The sequence below is a fragment of the Oncorhynchus tshawytscha genome, linkage group LG12, assembly GCF_018296145.1.
Source record: "Oncorhynchus tshawytscha isolate Ot180627B linkage group LG12, Otsh_v2.0, whole genome shotgun sequence".
Taxonomy (NCBI): domain Eukaryota; kingdom Metazoa; phylum Chordata; class Actinopteri; order Salmoniformes; family Salmonidae; genus Oncorhynchus; species Oncorhynchus tshawytscha.
Genome location: NC_056440.1, coordinates 30,527,596 through 30,554,901, shown reverse-complemented (window position 1 = coordinate 30,554,901; position 27,306 = coordinate 30,527,596). Strand labels below are relative to the sequence as shown.

At 41.5% G+C, this 27,306-nt stretch overlaps 1 protein-coding gene across 1 annotated transcript; it reads right to left on the bottom strand.

Moving 5' to 3' along the window:
- Positions 1–567: 567 nt before the first annotated feature.
- Positions 568–26,240, bottom strand: LOC112262926 (glutamine--fructose-6-phosphate aminotransferase [isomerizing] 1). The gene is made up of 19 exons (XM_024438795.2): positions 26,123–26,240; positions 22,392–22,499; positions 21,944–22,051; positions 21,615–21,740; positions 20,947–21,005; positions 20,690–20,824; positions 20,529–20,590; positions 20,333–20,412; positions 20,128–20,242; positions 19,768–19,931; positions 18,518–18,613; positions 18,270–18,367; positions 17,933–18,053; positions 17,431–17,588; positions 12,399–12,513; positions 6,676–6,803; positions 5,976–6,143; positions 5,313–5,474; positions 568–5,194 (listed from the first exon to the last, which is right to left on the bottom strand). The coding sequence occupies exons 1-19, from the start codon at positions 26,127–26,129 to the stop codon at positions 5,150–5,152; spliced, it is 2,055 nt and encodes a 684-aa protein (XP_024294563.1). The 5' UTR covers positions 26,130–26,240; the 3' UTR covers positions 568–5,149.
- Between the last annotated feature and the right edge of the window lie 1,066 nt (positions 26,241–27,306).

Genomic DNA, 27,306 nt, shown 5'->3' with positions numbered 1-27,306 from the left:
GGCCGTGCTGCTGCTCCAGTTTCAACTGTTCTGCCTGCGGCTATGGAACCCTGACTTGTTCACCGGACGTGCTACCTGTCCCAGACCTGCTGTTTTCAACTCTCTAGAGACAGCAGGAGCGGTAGAGATACTCTGATTGATTGGCTATTAAAAGCCAACTGACATTTACTCCTGAGGTGCTGACCAGTTCCACCCTCGACAACCACTGTGATTATTATTTGACCCTGCTGGTCATCTATGAACATTTGAACATCTTGGCCATGTTCTGTTATCATCTCCACCCAGCACAGCCAGAAGAGGACTGTCCACCCCTCATAGCCTGGTTCCTCCCTCGGTTTCTTCCTAGGTTCTGGGCTTTCTAGAGAGTTTTCCCTTGTCACCATGCTTCTACATCTGCATTGCTTGCCGTTTGGGGTTTTAGGCTGAGTTTCTATACAGCACTTTGAGATATCAGCTGATGTAAAAAGGGCTTTAGAAATAAATTGGATTTGAAGTTGTTACTCCAGGGGCATACTTCTGGGAGTACCTAATCCCACTGTCAATATTAAAGACTCTAAACACAGACACTGAAAGAGAAATACTTTAATATAACATCAGTTCTAGTAAATCAGATCATAAAAGCACCTCACTCCCACAATAACACAATAGTTTCCAACATATGTTGCAGGACCTGAATGTTAATGGGTCTTTCTATAAACTAAGGCAGGGTTCCAAAACTAGGTCCTGAGGCCCCACTGGGTGCACATATTTTTTTTTGTCCTAGCACTACACAGCAAATTTAAATAACCAACTTATCATCAAGCTTTGACTATTTGAATCAGCTGTATAGTGCTAGGGCAAAAAAACAAAATGTGTACTCAGGGGGTGCCCAGGACCGAGTTTGGGAAACTCTTAAGCAGGATACCACTGAGGATTTCCTACAGTGGACAACTTGTTACAGCTGTTAATAAGTCAGTGATAATGATCTGAAAATTGTTTGTTATTACATTAAGACATCAGGGGATTGAACTACAAAATCACCATGCATGCATCCAGTCTATTTAGTCAGGCAATGTCCTCTTTATTCTCACATTTTAGAATTGTAATAATATTAATAATTCGAATATCAATGTATTGCCACACTTTAAAAAAAAGAGCCTTTTTTTGGTGTGTGTGTGGTTGTGGGGGGGTGTTCTATATGTACAATTACAGTGCTTTCAGAAATTATTCACACTTTACTTTTTCCACATTTTGTTGTGTTACAGCCTGAACTTTAAATGGATTCAATGTATATGTATTTTTTGGTTACTGGCCTACACACAATACAATAATGTCAAAGTGGAATTGTTTTTAGAAATGTTTACAAATCTAAAGCTGAAATGGCTTGAGTCAATAAGAACTCAACCCCTTTGTTATGGCAAGCTTAAAATCAGTTTAGGAGTAAACATTTGCTTAACAAGTCATAAGTTGCATGGACTATAAGTGTTTAACAATTTTTGAATGACTACCTAATCTCTGTACCACACACACATACAATTATGGTCTCCCAGTCGAGCAGTGAATTTCAAACACTGATTCAACCACAAAGACCTGGGAGGTTTTCCAATGCCTCAAAGAAGGGCACCTGTTGGTAGATGGGTAAACAAATAAAATAAAAGCAGACACTGAATATCCCTTTGCGTTATTAATAACACTTTGGATGGTGTATCAATAGACCCAGTCACTACAAAAAGATAAAGGAGTGTTTCCTACCTCAGTTGCCAGAGAGGATGGACACCGCTCAGTCTTTTCACCGTGAGGCATTGCAATGATAAAACACTTGACTTTATATCAGTTATGACTGATGGTAGAAAAAGGAGGCTGGATCAACAACATTGTAGTTATTCCACAATACTAGCCCAATTGATAGTGAAAAGAAGAACGCCTACACATAACAATATTCTAAAACATGCATCCTGTTTGCAACAAGGCACTAGAGTAATACTGCAACCTATTTAGCAAAGCAATTCACTTTTTGTCCTGAATACAGAGTACCACTCATTATTTTCAATCATAGTGGTGGCTGCATCAGGTTATGGGTATTTGTTAAGGACTGGGGAGTTTTTCAGGATATAAAAAAGAAGTGGAATGGAGCTAAGTACTACAGGTCAAATCCTAGAGGAAAACCTGGTTGTCTGCTTTTCACCAGACACTGGGAGATTAATTCACCTTTCAGCAGGAAAATAACCTAAAAACACAAGGCCAAATCTACACTGGAGTTGCTTACCAAGAAGAGAGTGAATGTTCCCGAGTGGCCAAGTTACAGTTTGACTTAAATCTACTTGAAAATCTGACAAGACCTGAAAATGGTTGTCTAGCAAAGATCAACATTTCACAGCGCTTAAAGAATTGGAAAATGTACAATCTGGGTATGGAAAACTCACAGCTGTAATCACTACCAAAAGTGCTTCTACACCATAATGACGTGGTGTGAATACTTATGGAAATGAGATATTTCTGTATTTCATTTTCAATTTGTCATTATGGAGTAGTGTGTGTGTGTGTATAGTTGGGTGAGAAATAAATCTATTTAATCCATTTTGTAATTCAGGCTGTAACACAAAATGTGGAAAAGGTCAAGGGGTTTGAATACTTTCTGAAGGCACTATATAAATTATACATTTGTATAACATAAAAGGTCTTTGAAAATTACAATTAAGTGCTTAAAAAAGTCCCTGAAAGTCCTGAATTCGACATGCCAATATCTGTATGAACCTTGCTTAATAGATGTATAGTCCTAGGCCCATGTTGTATAGGAGTGGAGTCAATTTGCATATATTCACTTTTATTCCTTTAAGTACACATGTGGAACTGCATGAAAAGCCTTTTTATTTCAAACCATTTAGAAATTTTGATCCCAATGTCACACGTTGGCCCTGTTATTTATAGAAAGACCCTAAAGCGGTTCCCTTGTCCATACTTCAAGTCTAAAAACCTGTCAAACACCTGCAATTTTGCATGGGTTACTAAATCACTTCTAATAGTACCATGTCCAGTTTAAAACGGGGTCTTTGCTAGGGTCCTTAGTCAACGTGGACGCATACAGTACACTGGCTCAGTAAATGCAATACAATTAAGAAGAAACAGATACAAAGGCTGAATAGAGACCACTTTTCAGGTGATTTGCCTAAAAACTCTAATTTTAAGGCTTGATTGCAACAGCAAGACAAAGATCTTAAACTGAAAAGTTAAAAAAAAAAAAAAAAAAAAACTAGAATGGCCCATTATTTAGAAAGTATTTTTTTCTTCTCTGTGATTTTACATGCTTTGCTTCAACCTTGGTTTATAAAAAGACTAATTTATTAGACATTTGGGAGAGCACACAGCTGACATGTTGAGTTCCATCTACAATAGCAGCTACATATTTTAACAAGCTTGCTGTATTGCCCTGTAGGCCTCTTCTGGACAGACCACTTACAGTACACACAAACCCCTACGAACATAATCTCTAAAACCATACCTTTGGTTACTCAAAGCAAATTTAACATAGAAAAGGTTTTTTGGTTTTTGACTGCATAAGCGATTGTAAAATAGTGACCTTTTTTGGGTACAGGGGACATCTCGAATGTCAGTCACATTCAGATCAAAAAGAAGCTTTCTACCAAGTAAACAAACTGAGAAACGTACAAATTAATAGAAAGGAAAAAAAATAAAAAAATAAATGGTCCCAATATTGCAATTAAAATTGGTATGGTGGCAGGGCATGGGGTAGGCAAAATGTTGGTGCAAATAGCACTCTGAGCAGCAACTTCATTTCACTTGGTACTTTTTCTTCTATTTAGAGTTATATTGTAGACCAGAGACCCAAATTGAGCCTCCTCAGCAACAAGGCAGAAAATAGGTCAACAAGACCAGTGAAATTGAAGAGTTCTTGAATATTGCTACACTTCCACCAAGTCACAATGACAGTAACATAGGCTTAGAGAGATAAGTAATAATTTCATTATTTCACTAGTCTTCATTGTAGATGTCTAACGTTGTACGGTGCCATCTTTCAAATGATTGGGTAAATGATTCAACTCATGTCACTCGGACACAGTAGCTGTTAGAATTTTAAAAGCATGATTATTATGCCAGGACAGTCAATCATTCAGATGCTCAACATGGTTTAGGCGAGAGTTTGTTAACTCTCCTATAGGAGGTCTGCCAAACCACAAGGAGTGCATCACTGCAAGTTGCTTTTGTAACCTAGCCAATGACTAAAAAAGTTACACAATAGTATACACAAGCAAGCATGTTACAAGTTTCTTGTTGTACTATAAAACATTCAAAAACTTTTACAAGTTACAAGTCAAAAATAATTTGTCATTATGGCATTCCGAGGAAAACAACGGGGGAGTTCTCAACCTCTGGCACAGGTCAGTAGGCTAAAGCATGACTTAACAGACTTTCTTCCTGGAAGCACTTCAGATTTAGAGTCGGGACTACAATATGACTCGGAATGATTTAAGACTTCACTCAACATACACAAAAGTAACAGAAACATTTCAAATGACGGTTATAGATGTTCTAGCTGCCAAAGAAAACTGATCTCAATAGACAAAATCATTGCACCAATGAAACACCAAAAGAACCAGAAACTTCAGTAAGACTTTCCTATATACTCTTGACTTCAGCCAACAAACAGCTGAATTAACTGAAAAAACAGCTGCAAGTAGTCAACATTGGAAAAGATGTGCACATTTCAGTTATGAGCACTGTTGGGCATCATCCAAAATAGATATTTTTTCCATCTTTCCTTTAGTTGGATCATTAACTGCATGCACTCCAGTAACCGATGTGAGCTCCTAAATGCCAACATTACTGCCAACCCTTACCTTACCACACTTGACAAAAAAAACAATACAATTCATAACAATGCCTTCACATGTGTTTTGAGAAAAGTGACAGAGATACAGAATGCTTAGAGTACAAGAGTAACAATTGCAGAAAAATATGACAAGACATATAAAACAGGAAAGTGTGCTCTCTCTGCTCCTCTTGGTATCCATGTGACAGCTGTTCCTGCGTAGTGTGTATGTATGTATGTATGTATGTATGTATGTATGTATGTATGTATGTATGTATGTATGTATGTATGTATGTATGTATGTGAGGTGAAATGGGTTTTGGGGGCTTCAAAAGGCATGTTTCACTCTACCGTCACAGATTTGGCCAGGTTCCTTGGGAAATCCACCTGTATTGGGAGAAGAGTTAGACATTTCTAAATTTGCCAAGTTATAACCCTAAGAAATAAACTACCCATTATGAAGGCCTACAGCAAGAACCCAACTCAGTGACCGTGCAGTACTCACGTCAAAGCCCCTGAGCACAGCCAGGTGGAAGGAGAGCAGCTGCAGGGGGATGACACTCAGAACGCCCTGCAGACAGTCCACACAGTGCGGCACTTTGATGGTGCGGCTCGAACTCTTGGCAGTCTCATAGTCATCTTTGTCACAGATCACGATGGGTCGGCCCTGTAAACCAAACAAATGGCATGTTTCCAGGACAACGCCGTGTGTCATTTCCTTTTACCTGGAGTTCAGTTTGGAAATGTGAACGTGATAGTTTGGTCCTTCACCAGAAGAATACCTGCTTTCACTTTCTTTTCATGTCACAAACCCAAAACTCAGTTCCACATCTGTGGAAGATTAGTGAGAGTGGTGATGTCATGGTGAAATAACTCCTCCCACTATTGTGGTGAATGGAATAGTGAGGTCCTTTTGATATTACTGTTATAACATATCTCATGTGTAAAGTATGTGTGCATAAAGCACTTAATATCTATGTCGTCTTTGAGTCCTATTTCTTTTACACAGGAAGGTAAGTGGTCACTACAACAGGTGGTAAAATCTACCATTTTAACAACCAGATAACATAATTGGCAATGGTTTACTGTGGTTCCAACCTTCAAACAGTTGGGGGGTGGAAAGCTAAATCGTGTGTTTCGAGATATTGCACGTGTTGGCAATTCTTACCGAGCGGGCCACCACCTGCTGCAGTGCGTTCTGACACTTGGTGTAGGTGTGGTCTCGCATGATGATCATGATGACGGGCATGAGTTTGTCGACCAGGGCCAGAGGGCCGTGCTTCAGCTCCCCAGCCAGGATGCCCTCAGAGTGCATGTACGTGATCTCCTTGATTTTCTGGAGAGGAGAGAGGCACAAACACCTCAGTCAGATAGGAAGCCACCCACTGCGACTCCCATATACACCAAAGACACTCAACCCAAGTATCTTAAATTCTAAAAGGGATCAGTAGACTAGCCTGGGAACACTAGGACAGACTGAGGAGTACAGCACACTGAGCAAACAATTTCCTTTCACATTGGTGTGCCTCTTTTTGAGATACTGGAGGATTGCAATACATAGTACTTTAAGAATCCATAAATAATGTGGAGTGTTGTTGCAATTATGCAAGAGAGATGTTTCTAGAGCAGTCTAATTAGTTGCTGTGATCCAAAACACTTCAGCAGACATTCCTGCAGGCTAGGCTCCACTAGGGCTTACGTGAGGCTGGGGCAGAATATTTTCTACACAGATGTGCAGAGGCTTATTGTGGGCTATTAGAATGTGATAATCTCATTTAGGAGTTGAGAATGGAGTTTCCAGTAGAATTCATGTCTGAAGACACATTATGATAGCTTTATGAATGGGAGATAAAGGTAGGTGTGCTGACCAGTGCTCCCTCCAAGCAGGTGGCGTAGTGGTAGCCTCGGCCCATGATGAGAACACTCTTCTGCTGGTACAGCTCTGCGGCCAGTCTCTGGATCTCATCATCCAGACTCAGCACTTCCTTGATCAGGTCTGACACACAGAGAGCGGACAGGAGCAGGCATATACACACACACAGTGAGAGAAGGGACAAGAGAAGGCACACACAGATAGACAAATACAAACAGACAAAAAAGAGGTAGATCATATTAGCTGATAATATTCCAATACATCTGGGAGAAACAAAAATGTAATGATCTGTTGAATGTCTTCAAACACGTCAGAAAATAGATTATCACACCAGCCCCCTGGATGAGACAGGATGGGTGTTAGGACTGTAAACTAAGGCACAGTCCAGCAAGCCACTGTTAACAGGTCCTCGAGGCTGGGGTCAATGGGGGCTTGGGTCAGGGGGGAGGGAAAGAGCAGTGTGGCATTCCGAACCAAATTAGATTACCATAAGGGAAACCCGATCCCATCATAGGCTTTGGGTCCAGAGGAGTGTGCCAGGGCAAACAGCCAGGACTGACCCAGCTGCTAAAACCTCCCCCCTCTCCCCTGTACTCTCCCTCTCCCTGAGGAAGCCTCCACAGCCCAGCCCTTGCATTAGCTCTCTGATATCAAAGCATATTGCTCATACAAAAACAGTAAAGTTGGAGCAACGTGCCAGATAACGAAGACAGACCCAGGAGGCCTACGAACATGAATGTCCTTTCCCCATTTCTCTCTGGCTGCCTGACTCCGATCATTACAGTGGTTCTCAACTAAATGCTTTGCGATTATGCTGCGGGACTTAGAGGTAATTTGTGCTTTATTACAGTATCCTGCATCACTACTTCATTGCTCCAGACCAGAGGGGAGTTAGAGCACTGATTATACTTTTGGGTCCCAAAGCACTACTGTGTCTCTGACAATGAATGGGCGACATAAGCCACACCGAAACTGATAATTGTGCACGACTTCAAAATTAAATTTCAAATGAACTGAATGATGAAGGTGCTGATTGAATTTAGAACAATAGTGTAATAATTGCTATTCCTCTGTCCTGCAGCACACACCTGAAAAAATATATATATATTTTGTTACTACTCATCTGTATTACTTAATAAAACTGTTGTTAGTCTAAGGTTTTTATTCTAAGAGAAACTTAGACTACAATTAGGGTGTGGAAATGTTAGGATCATTTTGCTCTTATAGTACCGTAGCCTACTCCCGACCGGTCACGCTGTACAGCAGCTGAGTGGAGCAGCGATCTAAGACACTGCATCAAAGTGCAAACTGCGTTGCTATAGATGCTGGTTCAATACTCATGCCGGCTGCGACCGGGAGACCCATGACGTGATGGTAGGATTTTGATTTCTCTCCTTCTAAAAACAGAAATATATTCTAAATAACAAACTGGTTTTATTTACAAATTAAAAACAATGTCTCACCATGTTCAAGAATGGCCTTTCTCCTCGCTCACTTTACATTTGAAAACAAAATCTCCAAAATCTCATTTTATTTTTTTAAATTAATGAATTTAGAATGATCTAAAAGTCCCTTATTCTTACATATATTATCAACCCTGTTTTTCACAAGCGTAGCAGGCTGAGAATTCTGCAAACAACATTTCTTGCAGGACAATAAATATTGGTCATTGCTCCAGAGTGGCGCACAATTGGATTGCCTTGCAGTTCTCCAGCTTTACCCTGAGATAGTGGTAAGAGCACGAGGCACGAGGGAAGGAGGCACGGGCCGCAGAGCAGAGCACAGAAGACAGACCTAGCCCATGGTGAAGGGAGGGTGGACCCCCGAACCACTAGGTAGCACAGAGCAACACTAAGGGGCATTGCATTAATAACAGCACTGACTAGGGAAACGTTTTACCTGTTCTTAGTGCCTGTCTGCACATTCAAACTAAAACAATGTAACTAATAAATTGCATGAAAAAAGCCCCTTAGAAGTGAATTCAGAGGGCAGATATGATTAAATATTAAAGCATTAGACCTCTCACTAAAGGCGTCAGTCAAAGGTTATATTAAATCCAAACTGGATTTAACGAAAATTGGCATGAAAAGTGCACATTTGTAAAACCCAAACTCTAAAAGTAATTGGAAAGGTAGTTACAAATTATTTGTGACATTGTGGTTCCAATAAAGAATGTAAACAAGATGCTGTGTTTTTATTTACAGTAGTGAAGGACAGTGTACTTTGTAGGTGTAGCCCGATCAGCAGGACAATAGACTCTTCATAGCCCGGCTACTGTAGGTGTGAACATCCCCAGACGAAATGAACATCGTTTTCATCAAGCCAGCTTCTTTCCATGGTGCCAACCGTTCCAGGGATAGGATTTTCAAGAGGACTTGAAAATGAGCCAGAGCTGAGAGGATCACCAAAACTAAAGGTATTTTGATTTCAGTTCTTTCTTTTTCTTTCTTTCTTTCTTTCTTTCTTTCTTTCTTTCTTTCTTTCTTTCTTTCTTTCTTTCTTTCTTTCTTTCTTTCTTTCTTTCTTTCTTTCTTTCTTTCTTTCTTTCTTTCTTTCTTTCTTTCTTTCTTTCTTTCTTTCTTTCTTTCTTTCTTTCTTTCTTTCTTTCTTTCTTTCTTTCTTTCTTTCTTTCTTTCTTTTTCTTTCTTTCTTTCTTTTCTTTCTTTCTTTCTTTCTTTCTTTCTTTCTTTCTTTCTTTCTTTCTTTCTATATATATATGTGTGTGTGTGTGTAGGCATACAGCGTAATAAAATCGATAAATAAAGGTTAAATAAAAAATAATTGTGAATGTGAAAACGTGAATGTGTTTTTGCAGAGCTTACAACCATGTCGACAACCATCCGTGGAGATCAGTGGACAAAGGGCTGGACAACAGGCCGCACTGAAAAAACGCATGGTTGCCAATTAAGGGGTTAGTTTTGCTAGATTCTTATGTGTACACAGCATTTGTGTGTTGAGTCACATTTAATTAATCTACCGTTTCTATCATAGGCCAATGTAAACGATGGGGGCTCAGGGCAGTACCATTCTGCTCATCTGATGAAGGTGCACATGGATCAGAGCACAGCAAGGGCCGCCCAGACCGTTACGCTGTTCTGATATTCAAAGGATGTGTAACTGAAGAGAGATACCACAAGTAGACACAGAATACCAACTGGGATGGATCCTGAGGCAAATGTGGCTTACCAGTGAATCTCCAGGTGTTCATCATTAATACAGTGTCTCAGAAGTTTCTGTCTATGACTAATGCAATGCGAAAAAGCATTAAAGACAGAGTTAATGAGTATTTGAGGTCACCGAGAAAGTCTGGACATGGTCTGCTCTCCCTTATGTAAGGAATTAGGCACTTTAACATGTTTACTTGTCAGACTGCACAGTAGCCTAATAAACAAATGCAGATGGCTTCCATCTTCAAAATAATTTAAATGTTTTATTATCCAAATGTTTAAAGTGCGTGTGGGCAACCTTATTCAACCGCAAAATGTCAGATGAAGAAGTACTGTACAGTATATGCTTTATCAGCATCTTTATGCTTTCGTTAATAAAATGGTAAAAATACTCTTTCAAAACAGAGATGTCTATTTCCTTACAGATCCATAACAAATTACTATGGGAATAAATATCACAGAATGACAGAAATATTGGAACAAAGTAGGCTAATGAAGGTAAACAAATTGTTGCTTACTGGAAAATACTCTTCCAAACACACGGTCATGTTGTACAGCGCCATTTGGGCTATTAGCAGGACAATAGACTTGCCTAGTATGAGGGTGGGGGGAGAATTCTATCCTCAAATGTATTTCTTAGTTAGGTTGGCTGCATCACAACCGGCCGTGATTGGTTGCAATTTCAGTTTAATCCACCAGAAAAAAACAGAACAAATAATACATAAAACATTGTGGTTAAACATAGATATCCTAATTGATAAAAAAATGTTTTTATCAATTGGAACCTGTAACATGTGGAAGGGGAAAAAGTATTATGTATCACATCCGACCGGGAGTCCCATAGGGCAGCGCACAATTGGCCCAGTGTTTCTCTCCCTCCAAAAACAGAAATAAATGTTTTGGCCTTCACAAATCTTATTTTTCCCTTTATTCAGATTACAAATCTTTATATTTATTTAAAAAATACATTTTAAAAAGTGAATCTAAAAAAAGACATACAAAATATAAGAAGTTATTCATAATTAAGTTGATGGCACAATCATATAGCCTTGGCACCTACATAAAGCTCAGTGACTCACTCATTCCTGGCTTTGGATCAAAATAAATAAGTACCAACATTCATTCTGATAGTATTTAATAAAGAAATGTTTTGGTTATCCTGACCTGGACACCATGTACAGTATTATAATACTCCATTATGAGCCATTAGTAGGACAATCAATATACCTTTACCAACACCTCTCTGTATTTTGATACTTTGTGCAAGGCAATTGATCAGCATTAAAAACTTTGTGGATGGGGCCTTCCGGGTGGCGCAGCAGTCTAAGACACTGCATCGAAGTGCAAACCACGTTGCAACAGATGCTGGTCCAATATTCGTGCCAGCCACCACCAGGAGATACATGAGGCGGCTTTTGGTTTCTCCAGAAATAATTCTAAATAACACATTTTCTTTATTTACAAATTTGTGAGAATGTCTCACCCCATGTTCAAGAATGGCTTTTATCCCCCCCTCGCTCACTCTAGGTTAAATGAAAACAAAATAATCTCCAAAATATTGTAAATTTTTAAACAAAGCAATTATTATATTATTAATTTAGAATTATATATTCTCACAGATCCTAATGAAAAATGCCCCTTAGATAATAATTTAGAATCCTCCAATCCTCTAAATGTAACTATTGGCGGAGTCACGTCATTGAAACAACATCTTTTTATTTTATTTAGATGTACTGTAAGCCTACTGTAGGAAAAATGAGTCTCACTAGTGTTGAGTAATGTGCTGAAGTGGTGTAGGTCTAATTTATTTAAAAAGCATATTGAAGTTAGAAGCAATAGGATTTGAAGCAATAACTATTTCAGCATCGTTTCTCGCTGCTCTGAGAGAAGCATGGGGACTGGTCTTGATAAATCAATGAGATTTTTATGTTCACTGAATCACCGTTTGGGTATTGGTTACACTACAATTAGGGTGTGGAAATTACCCTTAGATATTAATTTCGAATCCGCCAATCCTCTTATGTTCTTAGAACTGTAGCCTACTCCCAACCATCACGTTGTATGGCGCCATATTTTCCGTTACATCCTAAAGGAAATCCTAAGGGTTTAGTTTTTCTTGGAATAGAAACACCAATGTTAATCAAATTAATTAAGCAACATTTCTTAAAATCAATCCCATATACATGTTCTTACAACAAAAAGGTTTTAAATTCTCTAGTAATGCCAATATTGAAGACTATCAAATGTTTCTCAAAGATACCCTCTGGTGGTCAAACTAGCACTAACGTGCATTAATGGTAAAAATGACTGACAATTAAATAGAATGCTGCAGCAGCCCGCAAGGTGTGCTGCAGTATGACAACTTTTAAAAGAAGGAACCACTGTACCCGACTCCGACCATTACCTACTGCTGTCTATATTACAGTAGGTCAGTACAACAAGTGTGTCAAAGAATCTGCACATCCCTGTGAGCGTCACACCGACATTAGTGTTTATGGTCATGAACAGTACAATGCAATTTCTTGGAAGATGTGCATGTGGTCTGGCCTACCTGGCAGAACTCTCAGTCCCTGGATAATCTCACGTCGCCGTGGCTGCATGGAGATCCTGTCATCACACATCAACAGCGCAAACATGATCAGAGCCACAAACTGACTGGTGTAGGCCTGCAAAACAACAGAAAACACACAGACATAATGCATTTAATGCTCCGGGAGAAATCAGAGTACAGAAAGCTTGAGGTCCCAGGTGTCGCCCAGCTGCTGTTCCCTCTCAGAAATGTGATTCTCACCTATCTAGGGCTGCTGGATTTAAACAAAAGGCATCCTTACAGTCGTCGCTCTCTATCCTGGGCCAGAGTTGACAGAACCCTGAGCTCAGCAACACGCCTGGGTTGCCAAATCCCCCCGTTGTTTGCTTTGCAGTACAGTTATTGGAGCTGTAGCGTCTTGTCCGCCTGCTCTGGTTGCCAGCGCTGGTCTCCAGCTCCACAATAATGTGGACCTGATGAAATGTGGATGGAGAGCTGGGCTGGACACGCATATGCCCTTTACTGCAGGACAGGACAGTGGAGAGCTAGCTAGCATTATAAGCACCCAATCTGGCAACGCTACCGATGAACACATCCCCTGACAATAAGACACCAGAAAAACAAACAGCATGTAAACAGCTGGCCTTAACTAGAACTGAAGAGGGTAAAACCATGATGCGCTTCATGTTTATGCTTCTGAAAAATGGCACTACCACTAACAAACCCCCACATCTCAGCTCAAGCCTGCAGTCATCATCCTTCCCACTCTTGGAGGGAGGGAGGATGATATTAGAAGACTCGCTGAACCCGTTTGGGAGATTTAAATCAATGTTCTTCAAGAAGAGCCAAGTCATTTGACGGGACCCCTGGACACAGGAGCGCCAGCATCTAAAGCCAAGGCCCAAGGGCATGGTTGTAAAACATTCACGCAGCTATTTTCATTGACAGCAGTGCAACCACAGGGCCTCACAACTCTGACAATCCTCGTCATCCACTCAGATTTGTGGCAGTGCATTTAATCCACATATTAAAGCCACAGCCACGGTCCTCTTCCATGTTAAAGCCCCCATCACTCTGTCCAGAATGTGGACAGAGAAAAGCAGCTCACGCCACATGCTAGCCTGTCACACACTGACGCAACCATGTCCCAGAGGCCTCAATCTGCTGCAGCATTCCTTCTCATGTCAAGCAATACAGCATGACAAGCAGTTACATTAAATATATTTTTTGAAGTGTACAAGCATGCTCCAAATGTTCTATTTGGACAAAGACCACAGGAGGCTCTCATTTTCTTACATTCACTCCCACAATCACCATTGTTTGGCTAAGGCGGTGAAGTGAGTGGTGAAATATATACAAGAGGTGTGGAGCTGAGCAAAACCACCCCCTTCATTCACCCGGACGTTGTTTAGCAGGCCTAGTTCTGAGGAAATCCTCGATTCTGGGACGAATCATAAAAACAAGACGTCATCAGAAGCATCCAGTTGAATGTCCCCCAGAAAGTTCATCTGAATAATATTATTATTATGAAAAGTTACCACAAACAGAGACAGCAGGAGCGTGTATTGAGCAGTGGGTGAAATACTTCATTTCCTCTGACGTGATGAGCTATGCTGTTCTGGGTTGGGTGTGTGGGCCTGGGCCAGCCAAGCAGTAAAGGATGGAGTCTTTGAGACGTGCTCTGAAGGCTTTCTGCTCTGTGCTGGAGACTTGGAACTACTGGAGGGTCCCTGAGCCAAGCCTGAGAAGGGAGGGACCAGTCTCTCTTTTTCTTTGCAGCTGGGACTGGGACTCCACTGCTGAATGGAACTCACTCCAGTCATCTACATCCCCACTCCGGCAAACTGTAGGATCATTGCTCAGAGTAGAGGAGGGGAACCATGGATTCCTACATTTTACAGTGTAAAAATGAGAATATCAGGCACTATGCGTTTTGTGTAGGGCAGTGGCATATAGGGGTTTCAAATAACCTCTTCCGAAAGGATCCAGAAATTTCAGGGGAAGTTCTCATTTCAAGAGAAAAGAAGGGGTTAACTACAGTTGAAGTTGGAAGATTACATACACTGTAGGCAAATACATTTAAACTCAGTTTCACAATTCCTGACATGTAATCCTAGTAAAAATTCCCTGTATTAGGTCAGTTAGGATCACCACTTTATTTTAAGAATGTGAAATGTCAGAATAATAGAGAATTATTTATTTCAGATTTTTTTTTTTTCATCACATTCCCAGTGGTTCAGAAGTTTACATACACTCAATTAGTATTTGGTAGCATTGCCTTTAAATTGTTTAACTTGGGTCAAATGTTTTGGGTAGCCTTCCAGAAGCTTCCCACAATAAGTTGGGTGAATTTTGGCCCATTCCTCCTGACAGAGCTGGTGTAACTGAGTCAGGTTTGTAGGACTCCTTGCTCACACACGCTTTTTCAGTTCTGCCCACACATTTTCTATGGTATTGAGGTCAGGGCTTTGTGATGGCCACTCCAGTACCTTGACTTTGTCGTCCTTAAGCCATTTTGCCACAACTTTGGAAGTATGCTTGGGGACATTGTCCATTTGGAATACGCAATTGCAACCAAGCTTTAACTTCATGACTGATGTCTTGAGATGTTGCTTGAAAAAAATCCACATAATTTATTCCTCATGATGCCATCTATTTTGTGAAGTGCACCAGTCCCTCCTGCAGCAAAGCACCCCCACAACATGATGCAGCCACCCCCATGCTTCACGATTGGGATGGTGTTCTTCGGCTTGCAAGCTTCCCCGTTCTCCTCCAAACATAACGATGGTCATTATGGCCAAATAGTTATATTTTTGTTTCATCAGACCAGAGGACATTCCTCCAAAAAGTACGATCTTTGTCCCCATGTGCAGTTGCTAACTGTAGTCTGGCATTTTTATGGCGGTTTTGGAGCAGTGGCTTCTTCCTTGCTGGGGGCCTATCAGGTTATGTCGATATAGGACTCATTTTACTGTGGATATAGATACTTTTGTACAGGATTCCTCCAGCATCTTCACAAGGTCCTTTGCTGTTGTTCTGGGATTGATTTGCACTTTTCGCATCAAAGTATGTTCATCTCTAGGAGAAAGAACGCGTCTCCTTCCTGAGCGGTATGACGGCCATGGTGTTAATACTTGCGTACTATTGTTTGTACAGATGAACGTGGTACCTTCAGGCATTTGGAAACTGCTCCCAAGGATGAACCAGACCTTGTGGAGGTCTACATTTTTTTCTGAGGTCTTGGCTGATTTCTTTTGATTTCCCCATGATGTCAAGCAGATTCACTGAGTCTGAAGGTAGGCCTTGAAATACATCCACAGGTACACCTCCAATTGATTCAAATTATGTCAATTAGCCTATCAGAAGCTTCTAAAGCCATGACATAATTTTCTGGAATTTTCCAAGCTGTTTAAAGGCACATTCAACTAAGTGTATGTAAACTTCAGACTCACTGAAATTGTGATACAGTGAATTATAAGTTCAATAATCTGTCTGTAAACAATTGTTGGAAAAATGACTTGTGTCATGTACAATGTAGTTGTCCTAAACCACATGCCAAAACTATAGTTTGTTAACAAGAAATGTGTGGAGTGATTGAAAAACAAGTTAATGACTCCAACCTAAGTGTATGTAAACTTCAGACTTCAACTGTACATGCACTATGTATTGACATTAGTCCCCAAGTGATTCAGGGTTTGCATTAACTACACAGAAAACCAACAGTGCAGTATATTGGCATGTTGTTGCAAAAATAAGTACACTACATGACCAAATGTATGTGGACGCCTGCTTGTCGAACGTTACATTCCAAAATCATGGGCATTAATACATTAATATGTAGTTGGTCCCTCCGTTGCTGCGATAACAGCCTCCACTCTTCTGGGAATGCTTCCACTAGATGTTGGAACATTGGTAGGGGGATTTGCTTCCATTCAGCCACAAGAGCACTAGTGAGGTCGGGCACTGATGTTGGGCAATTAGTCCTGGCGCACAGTTGGTGTTCCAATGAATTCCAAATGTATTCGATGGGGTTGCGGTCAGGGCTCTGTGCAGGCCAGTCAAGTTCTTCCACTCCGACCTCAACAAATAATTTCTGTATACAGCTTTACACAAGGGGCCATTGTCATGCTGAAACAGGAAAGGGCCTTACCCAAACTGTTGCCACAAAGTTGGAAGCACAGAATTGTCTAGAATGCTGTAGCATTAAGATTTCCCTTCACTGGAACTAAGGGGCCTAGCCCAAACCATGAAAAACAGCACAAGACCATTATTCCTCCCCAACCAATCTTTACAGTTGGCACTATGCATTGGGCGAGGTAGCATTCTCCTGGCATCCGCCAAACTTGATTGGTCCGTCAGACTGCCATATGGTGAAATGTAATTTATCATTCCAGAGAATGCGTTTCCACTGCTTCAGAGTCCAATGGCGGCAAGCTTTACTCCACTCCAGCTGACGCTTGGCATTGCACATGCTGATCTTAGGCTTGTGTGTGGCTGCTCGGCCAAGGAAACCCATTTCATGAAGCTCCCGACGAACAGTTATTGTGCTGACGTTGCTTCCAGAGGCTGTTTTGAACTCAGTAGTGAGTTCCACTCATCTCCAAAAAACTTTGTGCAGTCTGACCACCTGAAACACAATGGAGCTGGATAGAGGATTTTCCCCACCCTGAGAGAATACTAACAGTGTACCCAGAATGGAGAGTTTCCACAGACACTTCAACCTGGGGCGGCAGGTAGCCTAGTGGTTAGAGTGTTGGACTAGTAAACGAAAGGTTGCAAGGTCAACTCAGGGATTCAATAAGGTAAAAATCTGTCGTGCTAGGCCGTCATTGAAATTAAGAATTTGTTCTTAACTGACTTGATTAGTTAAATAAAGGTACAATTTTAAAAACCTGCCTGCGTTTCCCACCACAGAAGTGACATTTTTTTGACCAGAGCTGAGGATGGTGAAGGGAAGGTTTCCTATTTCAACAGCCAGAGTATGTGAACAACGAGAAAGGCATCAGTCTGGAGAAATGCTATGCTATGAGCAGCAGTGAATCTGTCCCCTCACCTTGGTGCTGGCCACTCCTATCTCTGGCCCAGCGTTGATGTGCACCCCACAGTCGGTCTCTCTGGAGATGGAGCTGCCCACTGTGTTGGTGACGCCCACCGTCAGGGCTCCTCTCTCCTTACAGTAGTGCAGGGCCATCAGGCTGTCTGCTGTCTCACCTGCACACAATGATAGCAATGCAATCAGCACTCTAAAGGCTAAATACGATAAGGAGGTTACCACTACCTGGACTATGTGTATATCTTGCTTACAATATCAGGTTCTATAGACAAGAATACTGGATATCGTCAAGCCTATACGTTCAGTATCAACACATGAAGTTACAAGCAGTAAAGAGATGAAGGAATTGCTTTGGGTGCATTGGCATAGGGCTGAGCACTTACTTGAATGAGACATCGCTTGTACGAGACAAGCCGTATTGTGTACAGACAAAGACAGACACCGTGACAATGTTCAGGTCCCTGGAGAAAGAGACACTTCCAGATTACACCGATCCTCCCACCTGATTGGCTGATGAAGAAGCAGACATCGTCACGGAACACTGGTGTGTTTCTATCCAGGAAGTCGCTGGCCAGCTCCACCATAACAGGCAGCTCAGTCAGCTCCTCCAGTACCTGGCGAGTCTAGAGGGAAGGATTAGCACTGTTCATCAGTACTGGACACACAAGACATCCACACTGAAAAACAGGTTTCCATGTACAACTCAGAGCAATAACTTACTTTTACGTCTCTGTTTGTATAGTTGTTTTTCCTATCTTGAAGCCTTAGGCTCTAGTCGACGCGATTTTATGCCAGTGACCTAATATTGCTGCCTTTATAAGAGGGAATCTGGTACTCACCGCCACCCCAGCATGGTAACTGGTGCCGCAGGCGATTAGGATGAGCCGTCGACACCTTTGGATCTCTTTAATATGATCCTTCAGTCCACCCAGGATTACTACAGACACAAACAGAAACAGCCAATCAAAATACAGTAATCAAATATCCCTTTCCTTGGTATGTATTCAGATAGAAGTTGATCATGAGGATACAAACTTGATGTGTATAATGACAGACATTGTGTATTACACTGGAACTGTCATCTCACCCGTGTTGTCATCAAAGTTGACCCTTCCTCTCATGGTGTTAACCACAGACTCTGGCTGTTCAAAGATCTCCTTCTGCATAAAGGAGCTGTAGTTACCTGAAAAGCGTTCCAAAAAAACATTGGTTCAGTCTTCAACAACATCACAAAAAAAGATTTTGTAAAGGTTACTGTTGCCACATAATGACTACTAAAGTAAGCCAGTCTGGAAACCATGTTGTTTTGCTGATCTAATTCAGCCTTTTATAGCTGTTGGGAGTTAAATAACACAGGAGATAAATAACAATGATCTTGTGTCTTTAAATGCAGACTTACATCATCAGGCATGTCTTCACTAAATAAAATAAACAAGAGGCAACAGGGAAATGGCGGTTTCCTTGCACCACCCTTTGTGACAATGAAATACGAGAATGTTTTGCAGACTGCTTTTGCGCTGACCGTAATTTCGGTCATGCAAATTAGGTTATTTCAGCAGAGCTCCTGGAATGGAGGCTTAGGAGGAGAGAGAGGCAGGGGCTTAAATGACAGGACCTCAAAGGAATGTCTCCTGAAACTGACAGGTAGTGTATCAGCATCCTCTGCTGGAGACATGGAGAAGTGGGAGAAATCTGATTTTCAGGAGGAAAATCATCTCTTTACAGCAGAACTCTGAAAATTCAGATCATGAAAGCTTTAGTCACAGTCTACTCCACAGGAAACTGATGTTTCCAAGCAGTGAGCTCAATATAGAAGTGCTTGGTGTGATCTCTGCAATGGAGCCAGGTTGTCTGAGCCCTTACCTTTGATGCAGGCCTCTTCCCTGGGGACCAGAGTCAGCCCCATAAACACCCAGCTGTGTGTGTGTGTGCGCCTCAAAAGTACAACAGATCTGAAACCTGCTGCTATTTACAGCTGCACAGTAAAAACAGGCTCCTGGACTAAAATTACAGGGCAGGATACTGAAACATTAGAATATGGTGGTGTACCTGTACACATATGGCCTTAGATACTTGAAAGAGGCAGGGGAAATTGTGTGAGTGCTATGTGTTGCAATAACAAGCATTGTTTCTACATTATTACTGTAGAGTGCAGTAGAGGCCAAAGTAAATATCACCCTTGTATACTGTACTATTTGTGAGTATATTGACAATGATAATAATCAATTACAAGCATTCTAGGGCTCTCATCGATTCCTCAGTAACGCCATCGTCTTTACAGAGGGTTACCCATGACAGTGCTGTGCACCCAGCCTCTACCCTCCACCTTCCTCTCACCCTTCATGATCTGCTGCAGCTCCATCTGCAGGGTCTGGATGGCGCGGGCAGGGTGGTCTCCGGCTGTACGCTTGATGCGGTGGATGGTGAGTCGTCCATTCGTCACCGCTGCCACGTCATCATCCTCCAGGAAGATCACCCGATTGGTGTGCTCAATCACCGCGCTGCCATGACAACAGAGCAACAGTCAACACCAATTAGTTGTTATGCAAATGTTATGAAGTTGTTCATTCCCACTTTCCTAGGAGGAGACCGTGACCAAACAATTGTCTAGACTGATTCTGAGGGTATTCTAAAATAAACCTAACAATGTATGAGTGGGATATCATTACTATAGAGTAAAAGAGTGAGGAGTCTGACCTGGCATCAGAGGCAAAGTAGTACTCCACAGACTTCTTGTCCTCAGCGAAGAGTGTGTGGCAGGTGTCCTGCTCCATCCTGGGCAGGGTGGGGCAGCCCTTCTTGTCTTTACCGGCTGGGGACATACAATACAGTACGTTAGACACACAACAGCTGCTTACCTTCTTCCATTCTGACATTGAGAACAGTTACTTTAATAACGTACATGATCGATACAGGATAGGAATGTGATCTGTGGACAGCTTGTGGTCACTTTTCACCCCAATAAGCAGAGGACCTCCTCTCCTATTTACATAGAAACACAAACAATTACAATCATTACAGAAAATGAAAGATGCATCATGACTGGATAGTATTCCTCTACAATTCAAGGAGTAACTAGAAGTGTAGTAGCAGTGTACCGAGTGCCTACTGCCTCCCCAGGGTAATGGACACTCTTGAAGACTAGGACAAAAGCTCCCTCCTAAGAGATAAGATAGAACAGTGTTAATCACGAGACGGGTTACGAGACCTGATCTCTGGACAGTTTTAGGAGAATCTCTGTAGAGAAACAGGCTCTTACCAGCTGCTGGGTCACTCTCTCCACCAGAGTAGCAAAGCTGAGGTCTTCACTCTCACGGTTGTCATACATGTACTTCACCAGCTTGGCAATGGTCTCTGTGTCCGTCTCAGACTCAAACTCATAACCCTTGCTCTCCTGTGGAATGGTAGAATGTCAGTCATGGAAGTCTGATAACTCTTGCTGGTAGTCTTGATTAATGAAAGAAACAGACTGCTTTAGGCAAAACATTTAATATGTTGAAATGTTGCTCTGCTTACCAGGAATTTCCGCAGGTCTTTGTAGTTTGTGATAATTCCATTATGAATGACAATGAACTCTAAAGAAAAAGACGATACACTTTTAAAATAAAAACATCCCTATTTGGGCCTCCTGAGTGGCGCAGCGGTCTAAGACACTGCATCGTAGTGCTATAGGAGTCACTAAAGACCTGGGTTCGGTCCCAGGCTGTATCACAACCGGCCGTGATCGCGTGTCCCATAGGGCGGTGCACAATTGGCCCAGCAACATCAGGGTTAGGGGAGGGCTTTGCCGGGGGGCCTTACTTGGCTCATCGCGCTCTAAAGACTTCTTACGGCGGGCCGGGCGCCAGCAGGCGGACCTCGTCGTCAGTTGAGCAGAGTTTCCTCCGACACATTGGTGCGGCTGGCTTCCAGGTTAAGCGGGTGGTTAAGAAGCGCGGTTTGGTGGGTCATGTTTCAGAGGACGCATGACTCGACCGTCACCTCCCGAGCCCATTGGGGAGTTGCAGCGATGAGACAAGACCGAAATTGGGGAGAAAAAGGGGGTAAAATACAATTTCAAAATAAAAAATAAATAAATCCCGATTTACTCTATATAGTCAGTCAATATCTAGCAGAATGTATTGACTACACCGAAGAGAGGCCTTCATTTTACTACAAGTTTAGGGGATGTCTAAAGTACTGACCGTTGCTCTTGTCAGACCTTTGTGGATGGCTGTTGACAGGGCTGGGGGCACCATGGGTAGCCCAGCGAGTGTGGGCGATGCCAAGGTGGACATCAAACTCCACATCCATGTCCATGTCCTGCTGCTCTGTGGGACCAACAAACACTGTTGAAAGGCAAGCTTCATAAATCGATTCAAATGGACCCTACATGAAGTAGGTTTGAGCCATTTTCATTGTACTGTATGCCTTCTATTCATTTCAGTCAAATCCACTTATCTAATCAGTAAACATTCTTACAAATGCTGAAAACAGACATAAGCCGTCAAAGACAGATAAAATGTAGTCTTACTGGTGATCTCATCGTCAAGAGCCTTCACTTTTCCGCTCTGCTTGATCAGCTGAATAGACCGGGCATTGGCCTCCCATTCCTTGCCGTTCCCGCCATCAATTCCAACACCTGGCAAGGAGAGAGAATTGTATTTCTACAGAGTACTCAAAATATGCCTCTGTTGTGTGATTTTGGAAGTTATTTTACATATGCTACAGTCTGACAGCAGACGGAGCAGAAATGTAACTGTGATTAGAGAGTCCTGCTCAAGACTAGGGCATACAGTGAAGCCAACGGACAATCTTTTTTTTATCATTAGGAGAGAAAGAACAAAAACATGGACTCCTGTAGATAAGCAGCAGAATAACTGATGCCTGCCGACGGGTCTACAGTGACAGGGAAAGGCAGCAGATAAACATGGAGACAGACGCAGCCAGTGTGTTGACACAAGCCGCCTCTATCAGCTCACCGGCAGAGTCGTAGCCACGGTACTCCAGACGGAGCAGGCCTTTGAGGAGGATCTCCAGGATCTCCCGGCGAGTCCGTGGCACATGGTAGTTCAGATAGGCAAAAATTCCTGACGGGAAGGAAGGAACAGAGAAACAGATTTCAAGTAGGGAACACAAACAAAATATACAGCAAAGGAATTTCACAACTGTTTTAAGGGATTAAGTGAACAAAGCCTAATACTGGTTTGCTTTTGGTTTTTCTTTGATTAAGTCAATAAAACTAAAAACAATATGCATGCTTTCTTTTCAAATAGGAGTATTGTGTAGGAGACGCTGACAGTTCCATTGACTAGCTAGCCTAGCTGATTGTAATATGCAGGCTGTTCAATGACTGTCTCATTAAAATTCACAGCAACCTTAAAAACAACTACACCAAGAATTTCCACAGGTGAAAACATTCAAATAGTAACGCAAGTAATGCAGCTATGGAGTCAGTCATCTTGTAGGAATTGCAGTTTAACAGTGACCTGAAACTATGTATACATTGACAGTAAGTCAACAAACAAGAACAGAAACCAGTCCGACTTGTTCAACCTCTTGTGGATTGGGATGGTGTTTCAGGACTGGTAGTTGGGCCTAATTGGAAACAGTTGTGTGTGGAACTACACAGTAGTTCACACACCCATCAGTTGCTGAGGGCACAGCCTGCCCTGGATGTTAGGCTACCAGACAGGTTTTACATGGGGAGTCACCTTGAGATGTAGGAGACTCAATGGAAAGTGGAACAGGGCATTCTAGTATTGGGGCAATATGTTGACAGAAGGACCAGGTGCAGGTACTACACTACTATTACACAGGAGCTGCTCTAGGTTATGCTTCTGTGAAGTTTAGAACTCATCTGAAAGGAATATGATACCAATTGAAAACAATGACATTTATTCTAAAAATGACAGGATGAAAAGAGGTTTGCCTACATATGCCTATTTGTGCCCAGCCCCATTGCCATCAACAACCCACATACATTAACTCACAACAAGAACAATGGCAGAGGGTTTAAACTAGAGGTCGGCCGATTATTTGGAATGGCCGATTAATTGGGGCCGATTTCAAGTTTTCATAACAATCGGAAATTGGTATTTTTGGGCGCCAATTTTTTTATATACCTTTATGTAACTAGGCAAGTCAGTTAAGAGCACATTCTTATTTTCAATGACGGCCAAGGAACGGTGCCTTGTTCAGGGGCAGAATGACAGATTTTCACCTTGTCAGCTCGGGGGATTCAATCTTGCAACCTTACAGTTAACTAGTCCAACGCAATAACGACCTGCCTCTCTCTCGTTGCACTCCACAAGGAGACTGCCTGTTACGCGAATGCAGTTAGCCAAGGTAAGTTGCTAGCTAGCATTAAACTTATCTTATAAAAAACAATCAATCATAATCACTAGTTAACTACACATGGTTGATGATATTATTAGATGTTATCTAGCGTGTCCTGCGTTGCATATAATCTGACTGAGCATACAAGCATACCATTATCTGACTGAGCGGTGGTAGGCAGAAGCAGGCGCGTAAACATTAATTCAAACAGCACTTTCGTGCGTTTTGCCAGCAGCTCTTCGTTGTGCGTCAAGCATTGCGCTGTTTATGACTTCAAGCCTATCAACTCCCGAGATGAGGCTGGTGTAACCGAAGTGAAATGGCTAGCTAGTTAGCGCGCACTAATAGCGTTTCAAACGTCACTCGCTCTGAGCCTTCTAGTAGTTGTTCCCCTTGCTCTGCATGGGTAACGCTGCTTCGATGGTGGCTGTTGTCGTTGTGTTGCTAGTTCGAGCCCAGGGAGGAGCAAGGAGAGGGACGGAAGCTATACTGTTACACTGGCAATACTAAAGTGCCTATAAGAACATCCAATAGTCAAAGGTTAATGGAATACAAACGGTATAGAGGGAAATAGTTCTTATAGTTCTTAATACTTCTTACCTGGGAATATTGAAGAGTTATGTTTCATATGTTCTCATGTTCTGAGCAAGGAACTGAAACGTTAGCTTTCTTACATAGCACATATTGCACTTTTACTTTCTTATCCAACACTTTGTTTTTGCATTATTTAAACCAAATTGAACATGTTTCATTATTTACTTGAGGCTAAATTGATTTTATTGATGTATTACATTAAGTTAAAATAAGTGTTCATTCAGTATTGTTGTAATTGTCACTATTACAAAAAAATAATTGGCCGATTATTCGGTATCGGCCTTTTTGGTCCTCCAATAATCGGCATCAGTATCGGCGTTGAAAAATCATAATTGGTCGACCTCTAATTTACACAAACCAGTCAAATAAAACTAGCCTAAATTATGAACGCAAAGAGACAGTAGCTATTCTTTAGGCTAATACAACACTATGACATAAATTCCCAATAAGATGAGGATATAGAGGGGCTGTGATAAAATAAAGAGTGACTATGTACCATGGAAGCAGTGCAACAGAGCATCCATTGAAAGCAGCTGGGCACAGGGTGACAGAGGAAGGTAGCAGGGGGGTGAATGGGCAAGGCAAGGTGGGAGCACACAAACAAGGCTCAGCTTTGTTTAGAACGAGGGTTACCTAGCATAGAGTAGAATAAATAAGGAGCCCTCATAACATCTCAGTGCATGTCAGTCATCATTATTCCTTCCTTAGGAATTAGTCTGCAGCAGATCAGTATGAGGAGTATCTATTTTGGGCATTTTTGTCCTTACTCAGATACAAGTGACACAGAGAAGACAGTGTTCCTTCTTTACTAACGGATTTAATAGTGCCAAGTGTCCCCCCACCCTCAAAAGTGAATGAATCAAATGATTTATACTGGTTGGCTATACAAAACACAACTGTGTGCTTCAGGAACCAGGTGTAGAGTCAGCATATGAGAGGTGAAGAGTGGAGAACTAATCCATCACCATTCAGACACAGACAGGTTCAAAAATAAACATAGTTTAGTTACCTATAATTTTGTATCACCCTAATGACCTCGTAACTCATTCGAATCAATGTGGGATCATCACTATAGAACTGGCATCTATCACCAGTTTCAGCGTTGATCTATTTATTCTAGCAATCGAATTAAAGAAACAGTACGACTTGCGCAATGCGCGCGTTCTGTATCATCAGACAAAACCAAACAGGTTTGTAAACTGGTGAAAAGGTAGCTAATAAATCCTAGTATAGAGTCTATTAAAACGTGACGACATCATACCAAGCTGTAACATCAATGACAGGAATTATGGAACGGTAACACAGCGTCAATCAAGTAGCTAGCAATGGATTATATGGGTGTATAGCACACTGCTAATAAACATCAAAACGCTTAGCCGCCCTCAATTTGTCTGATAACATTGTGAGCTGTAAAACATTATCTATGGATCCGATAGCCAATTTACAAGCCCATTTAAAATATATTAAATAAATCATTTTATCGGTTAACTTGTTTCGTCTGGCAGGGTTTCCACTAGATAACACAGCCAAAGTCAAATTTGGATATATGGTAAAACATGTAAGGTTAGCCATAAGGTGATCAGTATGGTTAAGGTTAACGTTAGTAGCCTTCTCTTGATTTGAGATGGAAGCTTATGTGTCCACATTAGCTAGCTACAAATACTGAGACATACTTCTACAAAACCAGTTGTGTTAATCTCACAACTACTTACAATTTCCATAATCTTTGTAAATTGTTGCAAAGGTACAATTATTAAATGTATTCTTATTAAATACTCACCACACATGTCTACGCCTCGATTGCCAACTACAGCTAACTGTGACTCAGTTCCTCATCTAACGATGAAAGTCATCGCCCACCTAAAATTCTATTGAATGGGAACCAAGTTTCTCCTCAGTACGCTTCTCCTATTGGTGCAATGGCTGTCACTCTTTCTTCTTACCTGCCAACACAGACGGCCCTGACGTGGCAGCAGGATGCAGATATCCGTATGCATAAGAGGCGATGGAAAGCAAATCTGTAAAGTGTCAACCAACCAATATTTATTCAGAGTTTATGATAACATTTATGTAGGTCTTTGTCAGTATATTCGTTTATTACTTTATATCTGCCTAATTTTAAAGATGTATTATACAGGACTCGCCCCGCTATTTCCTGGTTGCAAACATTGTAATAGTTGGCTTAATTTCAGTTTATGTGACAAAACAAGCAAGTATAGTGTAGAAAATCACTGTACCATCTAAACCGCCGTGAACTGTCTTTTCAATTACAATTTTTTTCCTGTTTGAAACTGGTGTACAAGACCGAAAGTAAAATAGGGCGCAAAAACAATTACCATGTTATTTTTGCGAGGACTATTTGATTCTGAGTTTGGACATAGAGACGTATGAAAAAGTTTGGGCACCCCTCAGAGGCTGCATAATAATTTCCTCTGTCGTCACAGAAAATGATCACAGTGGCATGCCATTCATTTTCTAATAAAAGCTGAGTACTGGGGTATTGTCCAGACAAAGATTTTTAGTGTAACAATATTAAGTTGTATGAAATTAAATCAGATGTGAAAAATAGGCTATGCAAAAATGTGGGCACCCTTGGCATTCTGTTGATTTGAATACCTGTAACTACTTAGCACTGATTCATTGGAACACACATTTGGTTTGGTGAGCTCATTAAGCCTTGAACTTCATAGACAAGTGCATCCAATCATGAGAAAAGGTATTTAAGGTGACAATTGCAAGTTGTTGTTCTCTTTGACTCTCCTCTGAAGAGTGGCAACATGGGGGCCTCAAAACAACTCTCAAATGACCTGAAAACAAAGATTGTTCAACATTATGGTTTAGAGGAAGGCTTCAAAAAGCTATCGCAGAGATTTAAGCTGTCAGTGTCCACTGTGAGGAACATAGTGAGGAAATGGAAGACACAGGCACTGTTCTTGTTAAGGCCAGAAGTTGCAGGCCAAGCAA